Consider the following 26,782-nt stretch of genomic DNA (forward strand, 5'->3'; position numbering starts at 1 on the left):
GATGACGCAAACCTCTCGCCTCCTCATGTGATGTGTCTGCGCCCGTGCTTAAAAATAACAGATTCCAGATGAAACGTCCTCTTTTTCAAGGCAAATAGTGAGTACAAACAGTTGTTTTAAAATCATCCCAAGCACCACATCTGCTTTCTTTGTTGTGACAAGGCACCGAGGGGACAGAAGCATAGCGGCCTCGATTGTAACGGTGTTGTATTTTCATAATAATTCTCTGTCGTGGATGCAATCCACCAATAAAAGCCTTCACCCTGTTTCATGCAGGTAGTCCAGGATCTGGATCTGATGAAGCGCTGTACATGTAAACACCAATTATCTGCATTTTTGTTCGCCCTGGCATAATCCTGCTGGATAGGTAGTCAAAACAGTCGTGCAAATACAGCAGGAGAACAGCCGGTCAGCTTGTTTCTGACTGGCATCAGGTGAATCGTACAAATAACCAAGAGTTGAACAGCTGGAGAGCTGAAGCTGTCTGTGTGTCTACACCCCAGAGCGTGTTTGGAATTTACGTAGAACCACGAGAAGAGGGGTAACACTCAAAATGCCGACGTGAACCATATGGAGGAAATAAAACAGAATGCCAACATATCTACATAATAAATGTTAATATCAGACATTAGTATCGGAGGCTTTAATCAATAGCTCGAGCTGTTTTAATGCTGCTCTCTTCAATACATCTTTTTTTATGAATCCACGTGCATGTCTGTGTGTTTTACATATTGTCAGTCCTCATTATGGGCCATTTTTAAGGCTTGTGTTGTAGGTCGCGACCAGACGCAGTGATGCGTCAGCAACCATATATGATGCGTGGAGATGTATTTTGTATCGATACATCGAGAGAGAGGTGAAAAAGTGACCACAGTGTAATGACTGAAATAGAGAAGATTTAACAGGATAGATAGATACATAGATGGATGGATGGATGGATGGATGGATGGATGGATGGATGGATGGATGGATAGATAGATAGATAGATAGATAGATAGATAGATAGATAGATAGATAGATAGATAGATAGATAGATAGATAGATAGATAGATAGATAGATAGATAGATAGATAGATAGATAGATAGCGTGTGAGAGAAAGGAAGCAGGTGATGGAGAGAGATGGATTACAAGGCAGGGGATGATAACAGGGGGCCAGATGTGTGGCCTCCACTGTTCACATAGAAGTCACGTTAAAGTATTATAATGACAAAGTACTGCTAAAGGCTGTTTAATGACACACACCTCTCCGTTTCCAAGTCTACTTACCTTTCAGAGGAGTGAAAATGCCCCAGGCACTCTAAATGACTCTCTTTACTCTCAGCTCTAAGCGCTTTTCTCCACCGAGAACACCTTCTCTCATTTTTCAGGTTGCCAAGACGAGGAAATATTTTTCTTAAAAGAGCGAGGTTATGGCGAGGTTTAGTATTCATAATATCTGAATCGGGGGATCCAAGCTCTGCGCCGTTATTTGTAAGCGCGCAGCGCGTCGGCTAGACTTGCTCGGCGGCTGGAAATCAGCGCCGGTGGAACGAGAGCGGAGAGCCGGCTGAAAGCCTCTTTTGAAAGGCAGCGAATGACTGGAACAAGCTCAGGTGTAATAAAGTTAAATGAGAGAGGCGATGCATAAAAGGTAGGCAGCAGAATGAGCGTGAAGAGGCGTCTCCGAAAGGAAATCAGGACAACATCGGGGTGCATAATTCCACTTGTGAAGGCATTTCAATCACTCTCTCTCGATAATGTCGCAGGTCGGATATTTTTAGCATCAACATTCCTTTATAAAGACATCGGGTTTACACTTTAGCAGTGATTTGTAGCAGGTTTGTAGTAATTATTTACTATTCGGGATGGAAAATTGAGCTTGGGGATTGCATTATTTTGTTTGACTACATTATCCACTGCATATTTCACAGTAAATGATCAGAAATGGATCAAACAGAATAGGATTATCATTTTCAAACCAGGGTCCATGCCATTACTTTAGAGGTGAGTCTGTTTTTGATACCACTCTAACGAGGTGAACTTTTCTATAGGAGGTCACCCTATTCCTTTATATATTCAAGAGTGTTTTTTCCTCTCTTTGCTCAGGACAAAGAGCCATGTTTTCTTTAGAATAATCACTATTACAATCTGCTGCCTACTCTCAAGCGGTGTGGAATTATTTAGCTTGTTAAGTATGGCTTATCTTTGACCCGTGCTCACTGCGCTTTGATGATTAGCTCAGGGAGCTGTTTCCACGTCAGGCCTGTGTTTCTGGAGTTGTTTGGGTTGAAGAGATTGCGCGATAGCAGTTGCCATTTCTTGGAACACGGGTTCAAGTGTTAAAGTGATCACGTAATGTCCAGCTGAACATTCATGTTTCAAATATGACATTATTTTCCTTCTTTGCCGACCTGACAAATCTGTTTTCTGGCTGACTTCCTGTGTAGCCCCCGCAGAGCCGCTGCTGTGTAAATTTGCCGATGGGGGCCAGAAGAAGAGACAGACCCAGGTCAAGTATCCCCAGAATGGCCGACCGTGGACACGGGATGGAGAGGTGAGGCTTGAAAATATGGCAATTTCAGCACCACACCAGAAAGCTCGCCTTTGGGGCCACGGCTTTATTTCAGAGTTCCTAGGAAAATATCACATAGGGTCTCTTTAGAGGTCCACCTCACGGGTAAACATGCTAAATAAATAACCCCAACTGACTCATTAGAGTGAAAATAATGGTAATAATGGTCAGTATTGTCATCACAGTGAAGTTAATCCATTGTATGTCATTATGGAAGGGTAAGGAGACAAAACACTTTATTCTTCTACATAATCATCACACTTTCACCATCACGATTACAGGGAATAAATTATCAGCACCATGTGGCTAGAAGCCTATTATTCTGTGTCTGACTTCCTTCAAGAGACTCTCTCGTCAAGCAAGATGTATTTAAATATTTGGGTTGGGATCATTATGTTGTCTATGAATGTTTCAGTTCACCTTAACTCACAGGGGGAAGAAGTCACAGCAGTTGCTTACAGTAAGAGAGTGATGGATCTACGGTATCTGTGGGTGGAGGCAGCATCCTCGAGGCTGTATGTCAGATGAAACGTATTCTCAATCATTTAACGGTTTGCACGGCAGGCTGTAATCACTGCTAATGATCCCCCACATTTCTGGTAAATCTGGATGAACGGATCAACAAAATTTCCCGTGTTCTTCTTTCCTCTCACTTCCTGTCACCACTGAGCAGTTGCTGGTGTGGCTACCAAAGCTTTCATTTATGGGATAAAGGAAAGAGAATAATGACTCGGATGCCCCCCAGCATTAACCTTTCCCCAACATTCACATTACATGAGGTTTAGAATGAGCAGTGTGGTGAAGCAAAATGAGATAAAACAAGGCTGAAACAACAGTGTTGAAATAATGACTTCCCCAACAGCAGCAGGAAGATCCCCACCCCGGTGATGATCTTTCGTGTCCTATCCCTTTGTCAACATGAAAAATGAGCCGGACTTTTAAGGAATGCTCCCTGCTTTGAGTTTGATTCTTTCCACTGACACTTGCAGGAGGAAAAATGATTTCTTCAGAGGTTCCAAGCGGACCAATTGATTTGAGAGCTTCCTAACACTCAGTCAGTCGGCTATAATCTGCCAGAACCCCTGACACACGCGGCAACGGAAAAATAAAAGATTGTGGTGAGAAACACACGCGGCGAGACGCGCGGAGGGAGATTTTGCATACACAAAAGACCCTGAACTCGTTTTTCACAGCAGCTGACATTTACACTGACACTACAACACTCAACTCTGGTCGCCTTGTTTACTGCGCATTATTTTTGTCACTGTTTCGCCGGTGTTTTGTGGTGATTTATGGCCATATTTCAGTTGCAGTTTTGTGGCTTTTTGCTGTCATCTGTTTTTGTTGGGATTGCACAAAGAGAGTCATGTCTGTGTACACTTGTTTGATGTTGGTGTCAGCCTGGTTTTTTCTGCTTTGTCCTGTTTTTACAGTTTTTTAAAGAGGGAAACAGCAACATTTGGGCCGCTTCTCACATGATTACCACTGCTTTGTTTAGAGTCGAGCCAAATTGGTGTGGTGGATTTAATCCGGTGTACAGGAGCGTTTGAGGATGGTCCTAAACCTATGGAAAAAAGAGAATGGAAACTTGAGCAAGAAAAGTGAGCGTTGGATTATATACACACATTTTTAGAAGGAAGAAAAGGACAAATAGCTGTTTTATTTTCATCGGAGGACACAATGCAGCATCAAGATTCTTCACAGAGATCGGGTGTACAAATCAATAGATCAACAGGGAAGCGGGAGTGAATACAAATATTTCGAGGTGGTGCCAAGGATTCTTGTGCCTGGTTTTGAACTGCATGTAAAAAATAAAATAATCCCTTTCTGGTTAATATTGGCATCTTTAGGTTGATCTGATGATGCATGTTACCTTATGGCTAAAAAAAGGAGGTGGAAAAAGTTAAAAATCAAATTATGCTTCAATGACAAAAGCATTGTGTAAAATGTGCCGGGGTGTCGGATGAATACTGAGGTTCTAATGAATAAAGATGTTTTTCAATTCACAGCTATAATTTCTTCTAACATGACAGCCAGTAAGAAGAGAGACGGGTTGATATAAGAGATTTACGTTGCCTGCTGATTTATTAGGAGCGCAGTTGTTGTGGCGGTTCAGGCATGTGTTTTTAATTCGTGGAAACTGCACACAGATGTGTGTTTGCACGCGTTGGCCATTTCTGTCGGTAGATCACCCGGAACTTTTTCAAAACTGGGCGAAAAATCAGCCCACGAGAGAAAAAAAATATTCAGACAGAAAAGTCACTTCATCAAGCACTCTTGACTTAATATTGATAGCATAAAGGAAAACAAACACGCTTTAGCTTTGAATCTGGTATGATTATGCTGGATTTTACCTTGTTTACTTTCGCTGAATAGTAATGAGCCCTGTAACCTGTGTAAGCTTACATGAGAGAAACTGCAAATTATGTCTGATGGTGGGTTCAAGAGCAGCTTTTTCTGCAGGTACAAAATGGAGGCTGTGGTGTAATGGACAAATGAGTTTACTGTGGTGTTTTTGCTGTGGGTCTCATTTAGTGTCCTTTCGTTTCATTTGTGCTGTTAGCATTAGCATGATTAACAGTTTACATAAGCAATAATGTGGCAGGAAATTATTTGTTCAGTAGATTTTGTTTTAAATCCACCCCCCCCCCCAAAAAAAAAAAATAAGTTTGACAATATTTTCTGCTTCCTGAAAGAGCAGTAATCAGTAATCACAACCAACTGTGCATTGTGTTGAAATGCTCCAGGAGTGCCCTTTAGGTGGTATTTTATTATATATGTGAGCCTTTGTGGTCTGCAGGTTCAGGCCCAACTGTGCTCACTTTCTTTCAGGCTGCTGAGCACAGTTATTCTGTATTTAGCAGGTCTTTGTTAAGCACTGAGTTGTTTATGTTGTTGAATTGTTGGGAGTCAAACCTGCTGCGTCGCCCTGTTGTGATCTCTCCCACGCGTCTAGGTTTATACCTTCGAAATAATTGACTTCAGAGCTACACAAAGCTATATGTGTCTCAATATTTTGTCTGTTTGCATCTTTATCTCTCCCTCCAGAGCGGCATGGCACTGACATACGATCCCACTGCGATGCAAAACGGGTATGTGGATCTTTTTTTCCCCTCTTATTTCCAAATTACATCTTTTTAAAAAAATGAAATGCATCCTTTTCATTTGAATTAAATTCCCTGGCAAATATTTGCCAAGCGCAAACTCTGTCCAATCCCCACCTGTTTATGTTTACCAAACCGAAACCTTTAGCAACGGCAAATACGCAAAGATCGGCGAGCCATCAGCACAGATATGCACAAGAGCACTTTCATGCAAATGAGCAGAAATATTCAAACAGCTACAGGACGTGCGGGCTATTAACACACACCCTCTCTCTCACCCGGGAGTGTCTTTCCACTCCTGCCTTCATTATCACGTCTTACTAATGCAGACAGAGCATTTATTCATGCACCTATGCATACGGCCTGTCAGACATGTACGTTCTGATTGCACCCAGGGAAAGTTTGGTTGTTACAGTCTCGCTGTAAGACTTTCATCAGCCGAGGCGATGTGCCGTGCTTGGTACGGAAAGACGAGACTGTTTCAGAGGGAAATTGGAGGTGGCCTCTCTCCGCTACAAGTGCTACTGGTGATGCGATCCCAAGAGATGCCTCCCTGAAGCTCTGTTTCTCTTCCCTTCTTTCCCATCCCTCCTTACTCTTTGTATCCCTACTTTCTCTTTGTCTCTGCCTTTGTACTGCTGACATGTACACAGCGCAGTTTCTCCCTTCAGATGTGATTTTGGCTGTTTCTGGCATCGTCGCTGCAGGCCCGCAGGAACAAGCAGATCCTCCCTCGCAAGCATGTGTGCACTTGTGGTGTTTAAGCTCTTTCCAACCTCTGTTCTGAGGTCATCCCAGTTCCTTCCGGTGAAGAACTAAATGACTGTGAAATGCTAATGCAGCTAATTAGAGAGGCACAAAGCAGGGAGGGAAGAGGGTTTATTATAAAGGAAGGGTACGTCGGGGTCAAGAGGAGGTTATGGGTAAAAATAAAGTCGGCTCAAGGAGAGGTGAAGCCTAATGAATCAATTACAGGTTCATGAGTCTGTCCAAGCATTTCTCATAAGCCTGTGCTGATCTGACAGGATTATTGGAAACGTATAACTAAATAGGATGCTCAGGTTACAGCCATTCTTCTGTTTTATATGAAAACGGTGCATCATTTCCCTTTATTCTTTTCCAATATCCTGCTTCCAATCCGGTCTCTTTACTAGTTTTATCAGATAAAGCTCTGATCATGATGCATTCGGTGGGATTGAGTTCAATGACAATCACTGCTCCGATCCATTCAATGCAACTGATCTGCATCACTGCAGTTTAAATTTGATAGTATTTTCATTTCAAATTGAAAAGCATTAAACTAAAATCACCTTAAACAAAGATTTTAGTCAGAATTTGCTGATAGAGCAGGTGATGTGTGAGTTTTCATATCAGTGCTACAGAAGTCGTCAACACTACATGTCTGCGTCTCTCTGCCCTTTCTTTCTGCCCACACACACACACACACACACACACACATGCACATACACATTCTCTCCTGCATTTCTATATGGAAAACACTGAGATTGACACTAAATGCTTGGACAGATAAAGCAGGTGTCACCGGGGATTCAGGGGGCTTCAAAATCCAATCCTCCGGTAATGTTCTGCACGCAATTACATGTTTAGAGTCGTGTTTAAACAGACACTGGAGTCCCTACAGGTGGACTAATAGAGCCCATCAATAACCTTGGATCTGTCCTCTACCTATTACTCTCCTCTCTCAGTGCACATCGTGCTAATGAAAAATACAATAAATAGAGAAAAAACAGTGCATGATATTGAATAACTGAGTGGAGATATATTTGCTCATTTGTAATAATTAGTGGCAGTAATACAGTATGTATTGTGCATCTCATGCATTGATTGTGCACTGAAAAAGACTGCTGTTGCATCTTCAGTAGATTGTTTTGCTTAATGAATATATTCATTTGAGTTAAGTGTCACGTGTAGTTCAGTGCGAGCATTAGCATTTTGCAGAGAGTGAAGACAGAGAGTGTGTTTGCATAAACAAGAGCACTGGATTAGATCAAATCAAAACCTAAACGTACAGGTTTTTTGCCATTTTTCTGGCATTTACCTCCTGATGCAAGAAGCCAGTGATGGGGATAAAGGGGGCAAATGTTCTGGGGTTTGAGATTGTCTAAAATCCATATTTTTCTTATCAATACATGCTCAACACAGCAGCTTTATACATATCATGTTGAAGGTGAAGGTAGAAAATGGTTTCTCTCGCTTTTTCTTTCTCTCTTTCTCCTTTTCCCATCCCCTCACTCCACTATTCAGTCAACTGACGCTTTCGAATCGATCGGCCACGGCAACATGGCCTGGCGGATGAAACATGTCCTCTCTAGGTACACAATGATAAATAAAGCGCTGCGAGTCACACGGCTGTTCAGCCCATGAAGGGTTGAGGGAACGAGGTGGGGGAAAAAAAGACATATAGCACCATCAGAAGTGCAAACAGAGGTGTAGGAGAGAAGTAAACAAAATGCAGATGTTTCCCGCGCAGCTTCGAGCGAAATACGCGTAGGTGGGAACATAAAGGTTAATGCTGAAATATTTCACCCACTCACACATTAAATCCATTATTATGCACAGCAGCGGAGTGATGCTTTGTTACGTGATGTTTACACTGGTATCTCCTACTGAGGGGAGCTTTGATGATGTGGCACGGAGCGAAGCCGCGGCGTTTATCGTTTCCATGACAGCTTTCACGATCTTTCACCATCCGTTTGATTATTGGTTAGTTAGAAGACAAAGATTCAGCAGAGCTCATTTTCACCTCCTGTGAACCTCCTCGCAGCTCATTTCAAGTTTGAATCTTTCTCCTTTGCTCCCGTAGGTTCTACTCCTCACCGTACAGCATCTCCACCAATCGGATGATCGCACAGGCGTCCATCACACCCTTCATCGCTGCCTCCCCTGTCTCCACATATCAGGTGGGCGGAGCTTCTTTCAACATGGGAGACGGAGTGCAGCTCCAGACATTATACTGGAATTAAAAAGAAGAGGCGTAAAATGATTCTTGAGAGTAGAGAAATTGCTCTATTGCAGTTGGTCAGGTATGGAGAGAGGCATAACTTAAGATGTCATGTCACCCATCCATCAAACTGAACGACCTCTAGATGTGACCTCAACGTGGCTGCGCTCAACTTAGCTGTAACTGTCCAACAGTGTGCTTGCATCACCAACGAGGGAGCAACAAAATGGCCAGAGTGAGCTGTGATGGCAGCCGGTGTTTGTTTATGGCGAACAATATATGAGTCCAACATTAGCACAGGTCAAGCACAGCTAGGTTTTCCTTATTTACAACATGACAGCGAAGAAATGCAAGGCCAGAAAACACTGTTGTTGGTGATTTACCTCCTTTAAAACAAATTAAAGCATATATTTTCTGAAAAGGACAGCAAGGTCTTTGCTGTGTGCTATTTAGCTACATCATTACGAAGAAGCAAGGTGTGTCTTCATCATCTGGTCTAGAATGAATCAACCTGGTGACACAAGACATAAATTTGTGAGAATTTGCTGCCATAAGCTACTTCACACTTGTCTGTGTTAAACAGCCTGGAAAAACCGGTGAGGATGAAGTTGACTGATAACAGTGACAAAAAAGTCGTACCCAGAGAACAAAACCACAAAGAGCTGCCAGGATAAAGATTCTAAAGGACTTTTGAAGGACTTTTTTATTGCCGAGCTTGAGAATATCCAGGCAGTCAGGTTTCCTTTTTTTCATTACTCCTAAATAAAGACTGAAGACAAACAAACCTTTGCTAGTAATTTGAAATTGTTTCTTGTCTCTGATATGTAATTTATGAAAGGATAAATGAAAAGAAACAGCCCATCTTAAGGAAACAGAGCTGGGTGTCACAGAAACGGAGATATCCTCTCTAACCTCTGTACATTAGACGCACACTTAGACTGCAGCACTCCTCAGTGTTTCCCTCTTGGATGCAAATCCCCTTTTTGTCTGGCTCTTCCATCGCGTCGCATCCTCTGTCTTCCACACGCAGCAGTGTCAACGCCGGCTGCGGAGGAAGCTGCGGCTCTTTGAGCGACCGACTCGACACTTGATCCACAGTTTGTCAAACAGGCAGACTTTAAAGCACCCAGTCCTCCCCCACAGGTTCCCTCTCGGAAACGCTGCTTTAAATGAGGGAGACAAACGCTGAGGCACATCTCCAGCAGTGCAGAATGCCCTCAGACAAAGCATCTGCCTGTTTTGGGGTTTTTTCTGTGGAAGAACACAAATTAACCAGTTTGCACAGCAGCGGTGCAGGTGACACAGCGTCTGCATGCAGCACGGACACGCACGTGGGTGACATGGGACAGGAAGGCCATCGGGGGCTCCTTCTTCATCGTGTTGGGGCTGGATAGTGCGAAATGAAAGTGGTGATTTGTGGCTGGGACCGTCTTTGATGATGAAACCTTCACTGTGCCGCGGTAATTATTTGACTGTATTGCTCTCTGCGGTCTTCATATCCTCTCATAATTACGACATAACGCACTGTGTCGTACAACCTCAGCAACTGCTGTGATATTCTTGAAGACACGCCGCCATAGGGACCCGGGATCTGAAGTGGACTTGTAAAGACTTGAGTTAATGATTAATTGTCTCCCATTTTTGCCTCTATCCTTTCATTCTGTCTTCCAATTGTCCCCCTTTATATCCCCCTTTCCCTCAATTCTATATCCACTAATAACAATCTCCTTTTTGAACTTCCTTTTCCTCTCATCTCTTCCCAACCTCCCCTCCACCCCCCCCACTCATGCCCAATGCCCTCCTTCTTTAATTACCTTATTTCACTCTCTTTCATGCATCGAACTTCCACTCGTTTTTACTTTTTTCTCCCTTCTTTCATGTCTGATTTTCCCATCATCACCTCCACATTTGCATCATATCTTCTAACCCTCTCACTTCCTCTCTCCCTCTTTGTTCTGCACAGGTCCAGAGTACATCTTGGATGCCTCATCAACAGTATGTTATGCAACCTACGGTATGTTTCTCAGTCCACTTTTATGCGTTTCCTCTTTGTGTGTTAATGTTTAAAGCATGTCACATTATTTACTCAATACGTGCTTCTTGCTAATACCAGAGGCAGGTGAAGGTCTGTCAGACTGTCTGCTTGCTTACAAATGCATTCATCCCACACACATCAGAGGAAAATGCTTTATCCCCGTTAACCTCCTTTAAGAGGCGCTCAGAAGAACAGTTCCAGGCTATATAATAATAGGGCGCACCCTGCTGGCCCGAAGTCAAACTGCACGCAAGAAACAGACAATTGACCAACCTGATATAGAGTGTTACGCTTGTACACATAACATATCTAAAGTCAGGATTATATATGTATATATATATATATTACAACATGATTACAAACCAGCATGAAAACTTTTCATTGTATTATAAAGAAAGCATGTAACATCTCAGTTTGAGTTTGAACTCATCATTTCGGTGGGTTTGCTTTCACACATCTGGACAATGTGACAACAATGTTTGAGTATTATAGTGTCAAAAACAGATTCTGTGAGATCGTTACAGTCATCAAAGGCTAAAGATCTAAAAAGAACTCTGCTGGTTTTGCTTGAAACTGTGGCACATCTGCTCTGGAGAAAGAATTTGGATGAAAGAATAACTTACAGTAAAGGGCGGAAGGAGAGCCAAACTCGGCCATGACTTTAAAAGTCCTCACAATAAAATATAGGATTTCCAAGAAAAAGAAGTTATGGCCTATTACAAGAAAAGTATTCAATATTCAAATGAGATTTTTATTACTTGCGGACATTAATGAGCTGGTGTCTGGCCAACATTGCCGTGGTTTAACTCCGGCAAAATTCAGATCTGCTCGCAGACCAGCAAGACAGGAAAGAAAGAGAATAGAGGCAGCACAGTTATTGCGCATCAGCCGTGTGGCGATGGATTCCAGCAAACGCTGTCACAACACAATAGTTTAACAAGTTCCAAATTCTGCTTTTTCCCCCGATTCTGCTCCCTCTTCCTCTGTCTACCTTCCTCTTTGTGTCTGCCAGCTCATAAAAACATCCTTTTGTCATGTCTGGTTAAAATTATCTCCGAGTGGAAGAAATCTGCGAACGGGTCCTCAAACAAATATCTCGTCTAATTGTTTGGCAGGCGCGCTTGATACGGTGTGACTCTGGGAGACGAGGCGAATGGGGTAGAGGAGGAGAGAATCTGCACATTTGAGCGAGATAAAGTGAATAAATAAGTGAAGTGACAGGAAAAGGACAGGGGAAGAGACGGGCACAGGGAGAGGAGAGGAACGGATTGATTACAGAGAATAAACCCACAACAAAGCAAAGAAAACAACTGCTGCAAATGCATGTCTGCGCTGCGTGTGCCTGTTCCCTGGCCTTGTCTCTGCATAGTGAGAATCCCTGTTAGACAACAAAGACAAAGGCTGGTCACTGGTTTTTTCAGGAGTCGGAGAAGCTGGGCAAATTAAGCTGCGACAGAGAGAGGGAGAGAGAGCTCTTAAATCTGTTCCTATGGTAGCAGAAGCTTCTATGCTGCTGAGCCAAAGTTAATGGCTGGTAACTTTGATTAATGATGCACACGCGTTGACACATTTAGGTTGATGCACACCTCTGCTAATCGCACAGGCTGAAGGTGTGCTCGGTGCACCATTGTGGCTCCCAAGCATGCGAGCCGCTCAGAATCAAGGACTCATCAGAGAGATTAAAACAGGGTGACACCCGGAGCAAAGACACACACCTGGAGGGTGTGTTAACACTCTCTGGCCTGATTTCAAACGCACAAACTCCTATACACACAGCTGTGCCTTAAGGACTTTGCTTTTCCGATCCTTGTTGGAATGCCCAGATTACTTGAACTCCCTGTCTTTATAGCCTAATTAGTGAGAAGATGTCTTTGTGGATGATTATTCACACAGCCCCCTACAGGAAATGAATGCATTAACCTAGCCATATATAGCAGGAAAGACTAGGAAGGGGGCTTACTGAGGAGGGCTATAATGAGACATCCACAGAATTCGGATTTCAGATCTTCCTGACGTAAATTGCCATGTTAAACTCATTTTAGGACACAAAGAGGGTGGGGAATGTATGAAAGAAAGCCAAGTGTACTACATATCCGGGCCTCAAAACGCTGCACGGCACTTTGATATCCCACCGCCATTTCCCACGATCAATTGTGCATGCGAGCGTGCAGCTTTGAGCTTATTTACTTCCTGCCGTTTCGGTCCACCCTTCGCTTTTTAAGGTAGAAAGGGCATAAATAATTGGTGTATAATCATTTCTGTCAAACCGCAGCACCTGAGAGGCAAGAACAAACATCGGCTCATATGCTTACATGCACAAAGCTCCCATCCCAGCAGCAGTCAGTAGGTTACGCTGTGAGCGGGCGTCGTTATCGCTAATATGTCTATTTGATGCTGCGCAGCGCCTGCAGCATTATGCAAGTCAGCTTCATTTCTCTACTGGAGAAGTGACAGCAGACGATGATGAGAGGAGGAGTGAGGGTTCAAAGTTTGATTTTTTTCCCCCCTTCTCCTTCCTGTCCTCGGGGGATAGATACGTTTCTTGTGCACTCATTTATTGCTTACCCAAGGGGGGAAGAGTGTCTGTTACATGAAAGCATTAACGCATGCACTCTCTTCACTCACTCACACAGACACACATACGCACACACACATAGACATATACACATATACACATACACACATCAGCTAATGGAAAGTGTACAAATCCAGATACACACAAAGAGCTTACTGTAAATGTAGAGCTGAAACACAAACCAGAACGTTCATTTTAGTGGTTTTTTTCCTCCTTTGTGCAGCTTTTTTGCTGCGAAGAGGGTCACTGTGAGATGGAGATGGATGAGGGGTAGAATGAGCAGGCGGGGGATCATTAAATGAATGAAAATATTACACTAATGGCTGAAATACTCATATTAGAATCTGGCTGAAACTACCTGCTGAAGCCGGGGCTTTGTATTGGTTCGTGTGTGTCTATAGGTTCCTCTGGGTGTATCTTTATATGAATAAGTGTGTGAGGCAGCATTTCTGCTCCAGTAAGTCTGTGTGTGTGTGTGTTTGTGTGTATGAAACAGTAATACTGCCACACACCTGAGCTTGCCTCCAAACTACCTCAATCTTTCTACGCGTGTTCCTCTAACATCCTGTCTCAGCACGCTTCTAAGGGGAGCGCCGACCGCTCTCCGGAGCAATTCCGACATCTCTCCGCAGATGCTGTCAGTCCTTTTGGGAAGTGTAGTTTTAAACAGTTATCAGAAAAGTTATGGTGTTTACTTCTGCAGAGATGCTGACTGGCATCTCGGGGCCCTTCATTAAATACGGCAGCGCTTGCGCTGCAGGGGTTGAACACCCTGCTCTCAGACACCTCACATCACCAGCAAAGATCCTCAGTTCTGGAGCAGGTCCTGCAGCGTTGCTGGGATCAAACCCCGCTGCTTTGATTTACCTCCTCAAGTGTCTCTAGCTGCATGTCCAACCGCTGCATGCTGTCATTTAACATAGCTGTAAAATTAGCCGCTTTCTTCTGTGGAAACACCCAATAAAAGCTTATTCTGCTCTCATTAATTCACCCAACATCATCTGGAAAACTCACAATCTACCACCATTTAACTATTAATACCCACTCTGTGAGTCAATGAAGCTGCCTTCCATTAAGTGCATATTTGTGATTTTATATACTTTTATTATGTTACCATTACCCTTGTCATCAATAACAAATGTTAGCTTTATTTTTCATTTGTTGAAAAGTCAAGAATAGTTAACAAACCCTGAACATTCTGCCCTTGTGAATAAATCTGCTGTGTTCCCATCTAGATTGTGCTACAGGCGAGATGTTGTCCAGATACATCAGCTCTCGTTTGGCTCCAGATTGTCTCGTTGAATTATTCCAGCGCTGGCTTGTGCAGCATAATTGGCCATTTTTAGAATTTAGGAGAAGTAATGGGTTTATATGATGGATGAAGATCGGAACTGAGATTTAAAATCGTTGTCCTTCTTTGTTCTCCACATGTGTCCCTCGGCCTGGCCTCAGGGTGCTGTGATCACTCCTGCCGCGGCCATAGAGCCCAGTTTGTCCCTCCACCCCTCCACTGTCATGGCTCCTCTCACCCAACAGATGAACCACCTGTCTCTGGGCACCACGGGCACCGTGAGTCACCTTCAAATTTCCTCCTACTGTACAGATGTCTCATTAAGAATGTAACAACCTATTGAAAACAATAATGACTGGTGCCGAGGGTTGTGAGTCAGTCAGACGATACTTCAGCTCCAGACATCCCAGAGGACCAACTGTGTGTCTATGTTCTAATCCTGTCTGCGCCCCTCCCTCCCTCTGCAGTACATGCCCACTGCAGCTGCTGCTCCTATGCAAGGAACCTACATTCCCCAGTACACTGCAGTGCCTGCCTCTGCCATCACAGTGGAAGTAAGGGGGCAAAAGTTCATGTTGTCTTCCTGTCCTGCAGCTCCTTCACTGATCTGTGTGTGTGTGTGTGTGTGTGTGTGGTTTACAGCAGTTTTACTGGCTTGGGATAAAACCCCGAAATTTCATTTGGACACCATCGTGAGAAGAATGTTTTATGTCTGATGGACTGTAGTTTTACCAACTTACCAATTTTAGATCCAGAAAGAGACATTAAAAAAGTCTGCCAGAAGTTAAAATTCTTTTAACCGAGATTTAATTGGCAACGTGAGCAAATTTATTTCAGTAAGCTGCTGGACGCAGCATCCTTAAACCGCTTCATTTGTCTGGAACCGAAAGGTTGAAATTAAACTTCCGGACCGTTTCTCTCTCTCTGGGCGCCAGGGCGTGGTGACGGATCCTTCAGCACAGACAGCCGCCCCCCCCACGCAGGACGCCAGCGGGCAGCAGCCTTTAGCGGTGGAGAACACAGGAGAACATGCCACAGCCTATTCTTACCAGCAGTCTAAGTGAGTCTTTTGCATATATTCCACAGTGTCTGTCTGGTGTGTGTTAAACACATTATTTAAAGCTCAGTGTGTCTGTGTGGTTTAGCGCCATCTAGCAGTGAGAAAAGGAATTTCAAGAAATAAATAAATAAATACCATATCTTACCAATAACCTTACTAAACGAATTATTATCCACTATATAAAAAAACTGCTTGTGTGTACTGGAATTTATTTTCTGTCAAAATATGAATAAAAATCCTGATAGAACCAGCAAAGGAAGGTCTGACAGATGCAAAATAAAAGTAAACGTCCGTTCAAAATAATCACCCTTTTCTGATTAGTCCATCTTGCACAAATGTGACTTTCTGTTGGAAATGCTTTACATCTGTCACAGTATGAGAAAAATGGAGCAAAGGGAGGAGATATAGGCGCAAACAATTGTGCCAGCACCTATTAAACAGCAGGTCAAATATATCAACGAGGATCAATCACATTAGAGGAAGAAGTGCACTGCAAAGATAGGTTTTGCTGCACAGAGGTCTCACTCTTCAAGTTTCCTAAAGGTTTAACATGGAGACTGTGAGCAAACGGTGGGTTTTCTCGAGAAGGACAGTATAGATAATGTGTTTGGATGGAAATGCTTCTCTCGCTGACTTGTTTTTCTGTTTCAGGTAAAGACTGGAAAAGAAATCATCGCTGCATTGCCTTTTTTACAGACCACACTGAGGCACTGGAGACACAGAGAAGTTCCAAAAGAAATAACACAGAGAGACACTAAAGAAAGGATGCTTCCACTGTGCACAGGCACCAAGTCAACCACAAAATCAAGGGGTGGGGGTGGGGGGGGTTAATTTCTATGTGAACCAAGAAAAAAGGCCGAGGATTACAATTTCTTTTCTTTACTAATGTGAAGATGCCGATCACAAATGCCCTTTTGATCTTTTCTCACTGTGAGACGGGACTCCAAAGGAACGAGAAAAGACAAAGACTGATATACAAACTCAACAAGCTGTACAGAAAAAACACAAAGAACTTTTGAATGTGCAGGTAGATTTTCTGACTTTTTTATGGGGGGGGAATGAAGGAAGAAAAAGTTTAGAGGAAAAAAATGATTGTCTTCCTTTAACATTAAGCTACATTATTTTCATTCTTATTATTTGAGTAGTTTTCTAGAATATCAATGTCTCCACAAATCTTTATTGCCTTAATTTTCACAAACTTTGGGGAGGGAGGGGGGGGGTGGGGTAAATTCCATAGTGAGGAATTATATGAGAAGAGAATGATGAGGAAAAAATGAAATGAGATGAAACCTACGAAGCTATCTGTACAGAATGATAAAAAAGACAAACACGCAGTCGTATTTGTATGATGATACGTTTAAATTATGTTGTGTGGTGCAGCTGAAGTCAGTTTAGTGGAGGAGGAATTTAGAATGGATAAACGCAGTTACGAGAGATTCCCGTTCAGACTTCATCACTCTGTATTTTATTTCCTTTTTAAAGGGGGAGGCGCTTTGACGGTTTTCCTCTGTCCTTTCTTGAAGATCTTCTTTTTTTGCTTGCTTTGCTTCTCCCGCTGACAAAGAAGAGATTAACAAAAGGAACATTTCTGTCTTTGATGAAAAGCAGAAAAAAAAACTAGGATAGGATTTTTAAATGTGCTAAAAGCAATAGTTTTAGTAAAAAAAAAACAAAAAAAAATTCCAACAAAACACTGTTGACGGTATTTCTTAGTTGTTGAACAAAAAGCAGCCAACAGGGGGCACATTTTATACCAAAGATGAAGAAACTAGGTAGGAATGCTTCTTTGTGCTTGGTTATTTTGGGTTTTTTAATTGTAAAATTGAGGTTTTTTATTATTATTCCATGCTGTCGGCGTGTTCATTTCATGACGAAACACATGCAGTAATTTTTGAACACAACTGCCTCAAACTAGAAGCCTGTGCTGGGTGATTTATGGGGGGCGAACGGGAGCTCTGTACAAGTCAGAAGAGTGTTTCACCCACTCTGGGGGTGAAAATCGGTTATATCCTGTGGAATATTACTGTTTGGTTCCGCTCGCCCTCCCCACATGTCACACTGACAGAGCTGAAAAAGCTAATGCTGCGGCATCATTTTTGCAAAGTCGAACTAAATCACTCTTGATATCCTGAAAGGGAGGAACAGTTTGTGAGTTATGTGAGCTGCTACATCCTTTTTTTTAAAACTGAGGCTTAGTTTGTGTTGTGTTGGGTGGCTGAGGAGTGGAACACAGAACAGACTCTCCTTCTCATGGTCGCCACTTTAGCTAGTAAAAGAAGCAAAGACAATGCTCTACAGACTGGAGGGGGTCACGCAGAAGCCCTGCCCGCCTGACCTTCCACCAGTGAAACGAATGAAGCTAAAATGGGGGCTGAAAAAGAAAACAAAACACGGTTCTACCAAAATCAAACAGATACAAACCTCTAAGGAAGATAAATTATTGAGAGAAGGAGCCAAGAAAGAATGAGAAAAGAGATATTTATGAGGTTTTCTTTTTTTTCGGGGTTTTTTTTTTGTACAGGCGTGTAGAAGAAGATGCAACAGAAATCACTTTGATGATGCTATTTTTTTATTTGCTTGGTCCTTTGCCTCCCTCGTCTTTAAAATTGTGATTCTGAGAGTGTCTGTAGAACCAGTGTATATTGCTGTAGTTTGAAATGTCTTTTGGTTTTGTTGCCTTTTTAGACAAAACTTTCAATAAAAAGGAGTTTCTAACGCTGCGTGTTCTGTAGGTGCGTAGCAGCACCACCAGAGGGCGCTGGAGTGCACAATACGAGCTGATTTTTTACTATTATTATTATGTTCATAACATTTTTTTAATATAACCAGAACACAATCAGCACAAATGTACAATTATATGATTAGTTTATTAGTTTTGGAAGAGACATTCCCTATCAAAACTGGATCAATACACAGTGCATTTTTATGATAATCATGCATTATTCTCTCCAGTGCAGAAGCATCATCGCGGCATATGCAGAATATCAGAGCACACTTTTGATTTGAAATAATTCTCTTATTTGGTATGAAGGAAATAGAAAGTGACATCCATATCTTGAGAACGCTAACAGTATGAGCGCAGATAAAAGTTTTAAGACCTACAGAGGTTTCCATGAACTGGAGTCAAAGTGCTCCCCCATGGGAAAACCATTTAAAAATCCCAATGATGACAGATCGCCATTAACTCTTTAAATATATAAACTTCTGACTGAAATAAATTTCAAACCAAAAACGAAATTTTGACAATCACACGTCTGTCATCATGCATGAATGAGGCTAAGTACAGGCTCCACTGACGACTGGTAATGTGCTGATTGTTGAGTGTCGACAGGACTAATCCTCAGCGCTATGGTGTATTTATACATCCGACACTGAACGCTCATGTTAAACCTGCACAAAGATAAACGGGAGGCCAGGTTAGTGCTTAATCGTGATGGGCTTGGGGGGAAATGAACCACAGAGGTGTTCAGCTGCTGTGAAACACTCAGGAAAGAGCAAATGTTTGCTGACAGGCTGTAAAAAAATTGCATGTGTGAAAACAACAATAAAACATTGGCACATGATATATTTGGATAATTTAATGTGACGCTACATAAAGCTACAATAAAGCTGTTGCAAAGACAATATTTACGTTCGTTCCTTCTGAGGACAACCTCCAATGTCAATAGAGTCCAAACAGGGTTAGTTCAGTTTTAAATAATGACAAAAGTAAAGCATTTTGCATTCCATGGTTGATTCCATTAACATGGAAAACAAATGAAGGAACATTTTAGTCTCAAGGCGACAAAGGATTGGCGGGGGGTGGCAGAGCGCTTGAGGAAAACCACAAAGCTGTTTGGAACACATTCCACAGGTTAGTTATTTCAGTGGCACCAGGTGGGGTCAAACTCCCCCATAAACCAGGCTCAGCTCCACTTATGACAAACACTGGATTGTCCAGATGCCCCAGATGCAGGTGAAACCAGTGGGAATGCTGCATCCAGAAAAGCTATTGAACTATTTTCATGACATTCTAGTATTCATTTTCTTTTTTCACATAAAGCAGTCCTTAAAAGTTGCAAGTTAATTGTAGTTTGGCATGATTCTATTACAGGTTCAGATAACATGTGTGCCCGGTTGGTTTTATTTTTGTCCCTTTTTGCAGGATTTTGTGTAAAAGTGCCGTGTTTCGCCTGTGTATCTCTGCACAGGTACAGTACAGAGGTGTGGATGCATGCATATATTCAGACTGGAATACTACACAACATGCTTTTGAACCGCTTTGCTGCTCAGCCTGACATATCTACGTAAAAGCCGAGTGGATGTGAGTTTCCCTGAGGTTTGAAATGTTGGGATACCACGAGAAGCTGTGTGATGTCAACCTTCTAATGGCTCAGAGTACGACTCAAAGGAGTGTTTAACTGCTTCTTAATTTTCCCTTCTACTGAGCAGCAACTTACAGGGTTACAGCAGCCTTACAAGGGCACATCCCTCCCCTTTTTGCCGCGGCTCCTCAGAAGCAGGTGCGAACTAGGATGATGAACGCCAGCACAACAGTCACAATGGTGAGCGCTGAAAATAAGAAGACGAGGCCCGCAAAGACGGAATCCGTCATGGGAGGCGTTTTCCTTATCTCAGACGGCATCATGTTGGACATTGTTAGCATGTAACCCAAACTCCAACCTATGCTGGTCGACTTCACCTGAAAAACCACACAAAACAATAAGATTTAACAAGTTTTCTGCGGAAAATGACCCGTTATTAGTCTCGAGAACGTGCGCGCAGACACTTTGCGTGTCTGGAGAAGTTTTCCCGATGAGAGATTGAGGGAAATATTTCAGCCGTAACACACAAGAGACGTGCCTATAATAGAGTCTGTTCCTTTATAAGCATGCTCAGACACACACACACACACACACACACACACACAAAGCTGTCTTGCTGCCGACACTCAAAGTTCTGGGAGCTGAGGACCGTTTGTGCGTTTGTTGTCACACAGTTTGGAAAGTACGGCTGTAATGTGTGACTTTTGTTAGCTGCTTAAAAGCTTTACTGCTCAGAGTGAGTCACAGATGAGGAATCCCCCTTCTGCTGAGGGGGTCCCATTGTGAGAGAAGCCCAATGCTCTCAGGGCATCCCAGAATTAGCCCATCTCTCTGATAGCATGTTATTGTTCATTTGAGGAGGGTGGCCCCGTTCCCATCCACGTTCTAATGAATCCACTCGTCTGTTTCTGCTTTCTCACTTCAACTGATCAGATTTCACCGGATTCTTGTGTGGAAACTCACCTCTTTTGTGAAGTGGATCTGCTTCCAGTTGTCTTTATCAAACTTGTACCCATCTGCCAGTAAAGTGTAGATATAGTGAGCTCCGAAACAATAGGTCTTGAGGTAGCGGTCGGCGATCCTCGACTTTTCTTGCTTCAGCTGTGGAATTTTAAAAAACAGTGGTAAAAAATAGATTCTTCCACTTTTTTCTTCCCATTTGTTGTCATCTCGATATCGTTTTGTACTGTTGCCTCCGCCCGGCCCTACTTTTTTGCGACCTTTTGGCACCCTCTTGATTGCGTTGCCTGACAAAGCAAGTTAAGCTTGCTTTGAAAGATGCTTCACATCAATAAAGCTGCTGTTCTGAATTATTAATGCCGCATTAAACGTGTCATAATGTAATAAATGCCGTTGCACCATGAAGCAAGGCAGGGTTCATGGTAGGAGGCGGGGCTGAAGCAAGGCCCCGCCTCCTCCGTGACAATGGCTGAGCCATGGGCCTGTGAGAGCTTACCACCGTCCAGTGAGTTTCACAGAACTGCCTGACAGAACTGGTGAACTCCTCCATCTCTGCTGTTATCTCTGATGTTTCATTGATCTGCAGCGCCCGCGCCACAAAGAAATATCCAGCGTACGCCTGGCAGGGAAAGTGGAGACAGTTAGCGTTTCTCATCAACCCCGTTTCTGCACTTCATTCGCGTTACCAGAAAATCTCCGGAGACGGGCGGCTGCTCCACTCCGTTGAAGGAGCACTGTTGCGAGGAGCAGGACTTGAAGTCGAATATGGACTTCACCATTGTCTTGCAGATGTCCGAGTTCCCACTTCCCACCATGAAGAGCTTCTGGTTTGGGTTGTAACCCTGCGGTTTCTTGGTGCAGGGCGTTTCGTAAATGTCTGAGGCCATTATGGTGGTGTTAAAGCCTTCAGGGTAGCAGGGGTTGTTAATCTTGGACGGGTCTGAGGAGGCCTGAGGACAGAGAAAATGTCAGCAAAACCATTGATTAATTAACCGTTCGTAGCCACTAAAGCAACCTGATAGATCAACAACAGAAAAAGGCAGATGCTAATGCTGCTGTTATCAAACTATACAACTCAATTTATGGCGTAGGCTTTTAAAACTCTTTCTGATCTCCAAGTCTGACATTCAAGTCAAGTTTAACAAGGACCTTAAAATTGTCCTCAAACACATTACTAGACTAGTCATCACATTTCAGGCTAAAACACATTCAAACCAGCGCTTAATCTCAAGTTGTTCAGTGAACTAAGGCATTGCTCATGCGGTGCACATAACCCAACACAGGTTTGCACATCAACAGTAACTCTTCCCTTAGCTAGCAGGATGCATTTCTTGCAGAGCAACTTGATGACCTCCTCAGTCAATATCTTTAATGACATAATGCATTCCAACTTATCTCCCCGTGCCTTTTAGCAAGTCAGGGACAGCGGTGTCGACTAATCAATTTTTTACTGAGCGTTAATGGATGTTTAACCTGCATGTGTAAAAAAAAAATAAGGCGCACGCTGCCATGGGGCAACATGCAGGGAGGGAGCGCGAGGCTGCGTACCTGCACCATCGCGTCCAGAATCATCTTCTCAGCCTCGTTTTTGCCGTAGCAGAGGAAGCTGTGTGTGTAGACGTTGTAGGGGTAGCCATACAGTTTAACATGCATGTAGTCAGGACCAGTCAGTTCATCCTGGACGTCGAAGGCGATCTGTGTGGAGGCTCCTCCGAGGTCCATGGAGCCGACGGTCTTCGACCCCTCGGGCCGTATGTATGCGTTCCACAGGTTTTTCTGCAAAGCAGGTGGAGTCTCTCCTGTTAGGGATGTGTGACTACACTTTGACGCAAATAGAGCAGTGAGAACATTTTTACCTCCAGGAAGTTTCCCATCAGGTAGTTGACGGTGACCCAGCCGTACAGGCCTTCCTCTTGACCGCTGATGATGGAAGCGTTTTTGAAATCGAACGGCAGCGAGTTCAGGAATTGTTTGAGACTTTTCATGATGTTGTTCGACCTCTGCTCATCAGTCATACTGGTGGGGAAAGGAAGAGCAGGCAAATTCAAAGGAAAGAACATTTAGGGTATTCTTTATTTTTAATTGTTATTTTTTTAAGATAGTTGATAGTTGAAACAAGTCAGTAAGCCCATTATCATTAGTGCTTCCTGGTACAATTAACATTCTTTTTAACTTGGTTTCTGACTTAAAGTCAATAAATACTGTTTATGGTATAAATAATGCAAAACCGGAAATTTATGTGCAGCAAATTAGCCCAAAGCTATATTGTGTCAGCACGCTCTTACTGTAGCAGCCTCATTCCTGCAGTAGCGCCCAGAAACAGAGGTGTGCTTTTATGTTTTTCAGCCGGGATGACTTTCATGGCTTTATCCACACACTCCTGGAACCGTTCCCACAATGTGTTGTTCTTCCCCGGGTCAATTTCCATGTCTGAGATCCCATCACCTGTGGACAGGTCACAGGAACCGTAAATGTGACGGTGCCGCTCCTGCTGGTTCGGGCCTCTTTTACCTCATTAAATCCCAGATTGTAGCCATCAGACCCCTGAAAGTGACTCACCGGGAACTCGACAGTTCAGCGACTCTGTCACCACTCCAGTTTCGTTCTCCTTCTCCCCGGGCCACTCATACACGTACAGGTTGGAACGGGATGAACCCGCGTCTATCACTATGCCGTACTGAAGCAGAAAGAAAAGATAAATACAGAGAAAAGGACATTTTACTCTGCTGGAATCACCACAAAGCTCACACGTGTCCATCCATCACTGTGCTGACTCGTGAGAAAACCTCCTGTGTTGACCCTCACATGTGCACAACATCAAGAGTGTGTGTGTGTGTGTTTACCTCCAGAGTGTACTCTTTAGAGGCCCAGGAATCCTGGATTACGGCAACAGCAACCAGCGCAGCGATGCTGGCCAGCAGGAGAAGCATCACTCCTGCTATGCGACACTTGTAGCCCATTTGTCTTTTAGAGGCCATTTCCTGTTGGCAGGAAAGAAGAAAGCAAAAAGAAAAGCACTTTTCCTCTAAAAGTGATGACACACACTGAGAACGGAGAGGAGCGATGAAAACAGTATTTAATTGACCTTAAGCTGGGGGGTGGGGGGTGGGGTTTTGTGCGTTAGTTGTATTGATTGAGCGTATAAGAGCAGGACCACAAAAAAGAGATGAAATCAGAGATGTGAAAACGAATGGGGAGACCAGGATGTGGGGTGACAATGCAGTCAAAGGTGTGTGAAATTCGTGACAGATAAGCACGAAGGGAAATGTTTGCAAAAGGAAAGGACTGAAAATAGAGGAGCTGTTTGCACGCAGATGCAGGAGCACACTTTCTTTGTGCTGTGAGGAAGTTTTGCGGCCTCTTCATTTCCTGTTTGGCCGAAGTACGCTTTTTTTCATGTTGGTTCTGTCTTTTCATTGCCGATTTAAAAGTTTTCAATATCGGCTGTCTGTGTAGATTCTCAATCATCCAGGTCATTGTATCCATTGTACCATCCTTAAACAGAGGTGGTGGCCGGAGGCACTTCCTATCAACCACGTACAATGCAGTCCTCCGCTCCTTCCAACAGCAAAACATTCACACCATTCCAGGAGACCCAGTGACTCACCACCATGTGATCCAGCAGACAAAGGGGAGACACCTCAACAGAAACTAGGGGAACGACCCGACCAACGACCCTGCTAACGACTCTCAGGTGACCACCCAGATCATTAGCATGCTAATGGTCCACAGGGGCTAAATATTTTCAAGCTCTCTCCCCAGCGATTTCAGAACTGAAGAAGCCTTCTGGATAGAAGGCGAAACGTCTTCAAGAGAAGAAACCCAGTCCAGTTGACATAGAAAACTACCTCGGATTCAATATCGGCGCAACTTTTTTTTTTTTAGTGGATTTAAAATGTGGGTCTAAATCTGAAAATGCCTTTAAGCTTCCAGTTTGCAGGGGCGACCAAGCGGAGGGTCTGAAATATAAAACGGGAGGTCACGGGTCAATGGCTTTTGCAGGTGGAGCAGCCAGCGCAGGGTCAGCGTGCACGCCACCACTGCAGGCTGCCCCATTTGGTTCTCATTCAAAAGCTGCTCGCATGTGCAAGAGTTCAGAGTCTCACATGTGTGTTATGATGAAGAGAAACACACAAGCTGACAGTGTGGTTTGATCAAAGCAGGCACAAACAGTCACTTCCTGTGAAGTAACTGTGGTAAACACACACAACTTGGAGCTCATTTCTTTCCGCTAACCCCCCCCCCCCCCCTTTTTAATCATATAGATGTTTATTTCACATGTGTCATTTATCTCTCCCTCTCTTCCCTCATCATGAACTTCAGAATTCTGCCCCCTTTTAAAATCTCTTACATGTAAGAAAAAAAAAAGATCTGTCATAACGGCGGCGCAAATGTTTGTTATGGTTTCCGACGAAGGTCGCCGTTACCGCAGCAACAGATGCAATAACAAGGAACTGAAAGCTGCTGACCAGGTGTGATTACAATGTTGCCACATGATTAGTCAGAGACGAGTCTGCAAACATGTTGCCATCATGTCATTGAACATGGACAAAGACCCATTTTGCGCTTCACTTTTATTTGCTTTTCTTTTACTGAAACAGATCACGTGGTTAGTTTTTTTTTTTTTTTTAAATGTGCAACGAAATAATAGCGCCGGCTTGTTAATCCGAATCTGTAAAGGAGGAAGAGCAACGTCCAAAAACGTGTAGCAACATGAGCTGAATGATCTCTGACTGGAATCGGGGTGCCTGAAGACGGAGCTGTCAGCAGACGTCCACGACCAGATCGCAGGTTTACACAGCGCTGACACAAACAGGTTACTGTGTGTCAAGGCTGCCGGTGTATCTGACAGGTAGAGGCGCCTGTTGTTTTCTTTAACTGCAGCTTGGTCTGTCGTTACAAGGACATAATAAGTTTTATTCCTGGTATCATGCGAGAGTCTCGCACTTAAACGAAAGAATCGCTGAGATTTTTGGCCAAAATCACAGGTTGGACGCTTTTAACCGACGTTGTTGATCAAGTAGGTTCACTCATAATCATGTTTGCGCAGGAATTGAAAGCGTGTGCATGAAAGCTTCGACGCTGACACACTCACGGCCATAGGATGCTCTGCACCTCCTGCTGCTTCTGCATGACGGGACCGGTCCGAAGAAGAATCATCAAAAATGACAGCAAGGCACGCAATCCTCCCACGCACTCAGAGTTCGATCTCTAACCCAGTCTTAAAAGCACTAAAAAGTTCAGTTGTTGAATAGGAGCGATGAGGTGTGTTTGCTGCTTACCTTGCAGAGCTGGTTTGTAGTAATTGGGAGCAGGAGCGAAGGAGAAAGCAGGACAGGACAGAGGTGTAGCGCAAGGGAGGAGAGAGCGATTCAAGAGTGACTGGCCCACGAGACTGGGAGTGGCGTACCCCAACAGAGGCAGGGAGATAAGAGCGGAGGAGATGGGAGGAGCAGTGGGTCCAAACTTTTCACCACTCCCACCAGCACGTCGGTGAAATGCAGCAGCTGGTGTCCTGGTCCTGCTCCACGGTCCAGCGTGAATGGAGAGAGGGATCTGTTGTCGCTCTAATTGATCTATTCAACAAGACAGAGGGCTGACGGCGTCATCAGCCCCATATCAGGAGCTGAAGTGCAGCACCAACGAACTGGGAAACAGGCGCCAACAATGGAGGATGTGTTGGGACCTGCGCGCTTCCACTACCATGTTAATCCAAAGTTTTCAGACGAAAATGACTCATCCGTCTCGAGGTGTAGAATTAATGGTGGCGTATTTTCCTTCATCTTTTCTAGGCAGAGCTGTGGGGAGAAATGCATCTGCCGCCTTCATACGTGCATATGTGTGTGTGTGTGTGTGTGTGCAGGCAGACACAGCCTGGAAACCTGAGACCGCCCATGTGCATCCCACATCCCAGAAGTGAAGGGGAGAAAGTGCACACA

The 26,782-nt window shown here is 43.7% G+C and overlaps 2 protein-coding genes across 9 annotated transcripts in view; one reads left to right on the forward strand and one right to left on the reverse strand.

Moving 5' to 3' along the window:
* LOC101066789 (RNA-binding motif, single-stranded-interacting protein 3) overlaps window positions 1-18,407 on the forward strand; it is a 75,758-nt gene extending 57,351 nt beyond the window's left edge. For all 7 annotated transcript variants that reach the window (XM_029838292.1, XM_029838293.1, XM_011605439.2 and 4 more), the window contains exons 8-15: window positions 2,428-2,534; window positions 5,601-5,644; window positions 8,481-8,577; window positions 10,582-10,632; window positions 14,681-14,797; window positions 14,987-15,073; window positions 15,455-15,579; window positions 16,231-18,407. In XM_029838292.1, coding sequence (XP_029694152.1) covers window positions 2,428-2,534; window positions 5,601-5,644; window positions 8,481-8,577; window positions 10,582-10,632; window positions 14,681-14,797; window positions 14,987-15,073; window positions 15,455-15,579; window positions 16,231-16,234 — 632 coding nt within the window. In that variant the 3' untranslated portion in view covers window positions 16,235-18,407. The remainder of the gene's footprint in view (window positions 1-2,427; window positions 2,535-5,600; window positions 5,645-8,480; window positions 8,578-10,581; window positions 10,633-14,680; window positions 14,798-14,986; window positions 15,074-15,454; window positions 15,580-16,230) is intronic.
* Window positions 18,408-18,430: 23 nt separating this feature from the next.
* On the reverse strand, window positions 18,431-26,383 carry entpd3 (ectonucleoside triphosphate diphosphohydrolase 3). 2 transcript variants are annotated; one of them, XM_029838290.1, is made up of 11 exons: window positions 26,126-26,383; window positions 25,939-25,970; window positions 23,687-23,824; window positions 23,403-23,520; window positions 23,129-23,288; window positions 22,700-22,859; window positions 22,392-22,619; window positions 21,530-21,793; window positions 21,340-21,462; window positions 20,847-20,984; window positions 18,431-20,260 (listed from the first exon to the last, which is right to left on the reverse strand). In XM_029838290.1, the coding sequence occupies exons 2-11, from the start codon at window positions 25,942-25,944 to the stop codon at window positions 20,072-20,074; spliced, it is 1,524 nt and encodes a 507-aa protein (XP_029694150.1). In that variant the 5' UTR covers window positions 25,945-25,970; window positions 26,126-26,383; the 3' UTR covers window positions 18,431-20,071. The 2 variants fall into 2 exon arrangements, with proteins under 2 accessions (XP_029694150.1, XP_003966031.1); XM_003965982.3 differs by lacking the exon at window positions 25,939-25,970 and having other exon boundaries at window positions 26,126-26,315.
* Between the last annotated feature and the right edge of the window lie 399 nt (window positions 26,384-26,782).

Source organism: Takifugu rubripes, chromosome 7 (assembly GCF_901000725.2).
Source record: "Takifugu rubripes chromosome 7, fTakRub1.2, whole genome shotgun sequence".
NCBI classification, from domain to species: Eukaryota; Metazoa; Chordata; class Actinopteri; order Tetraodontiformes; family Tetraodontidae; genus Takifugu; species Takifugu rubripes.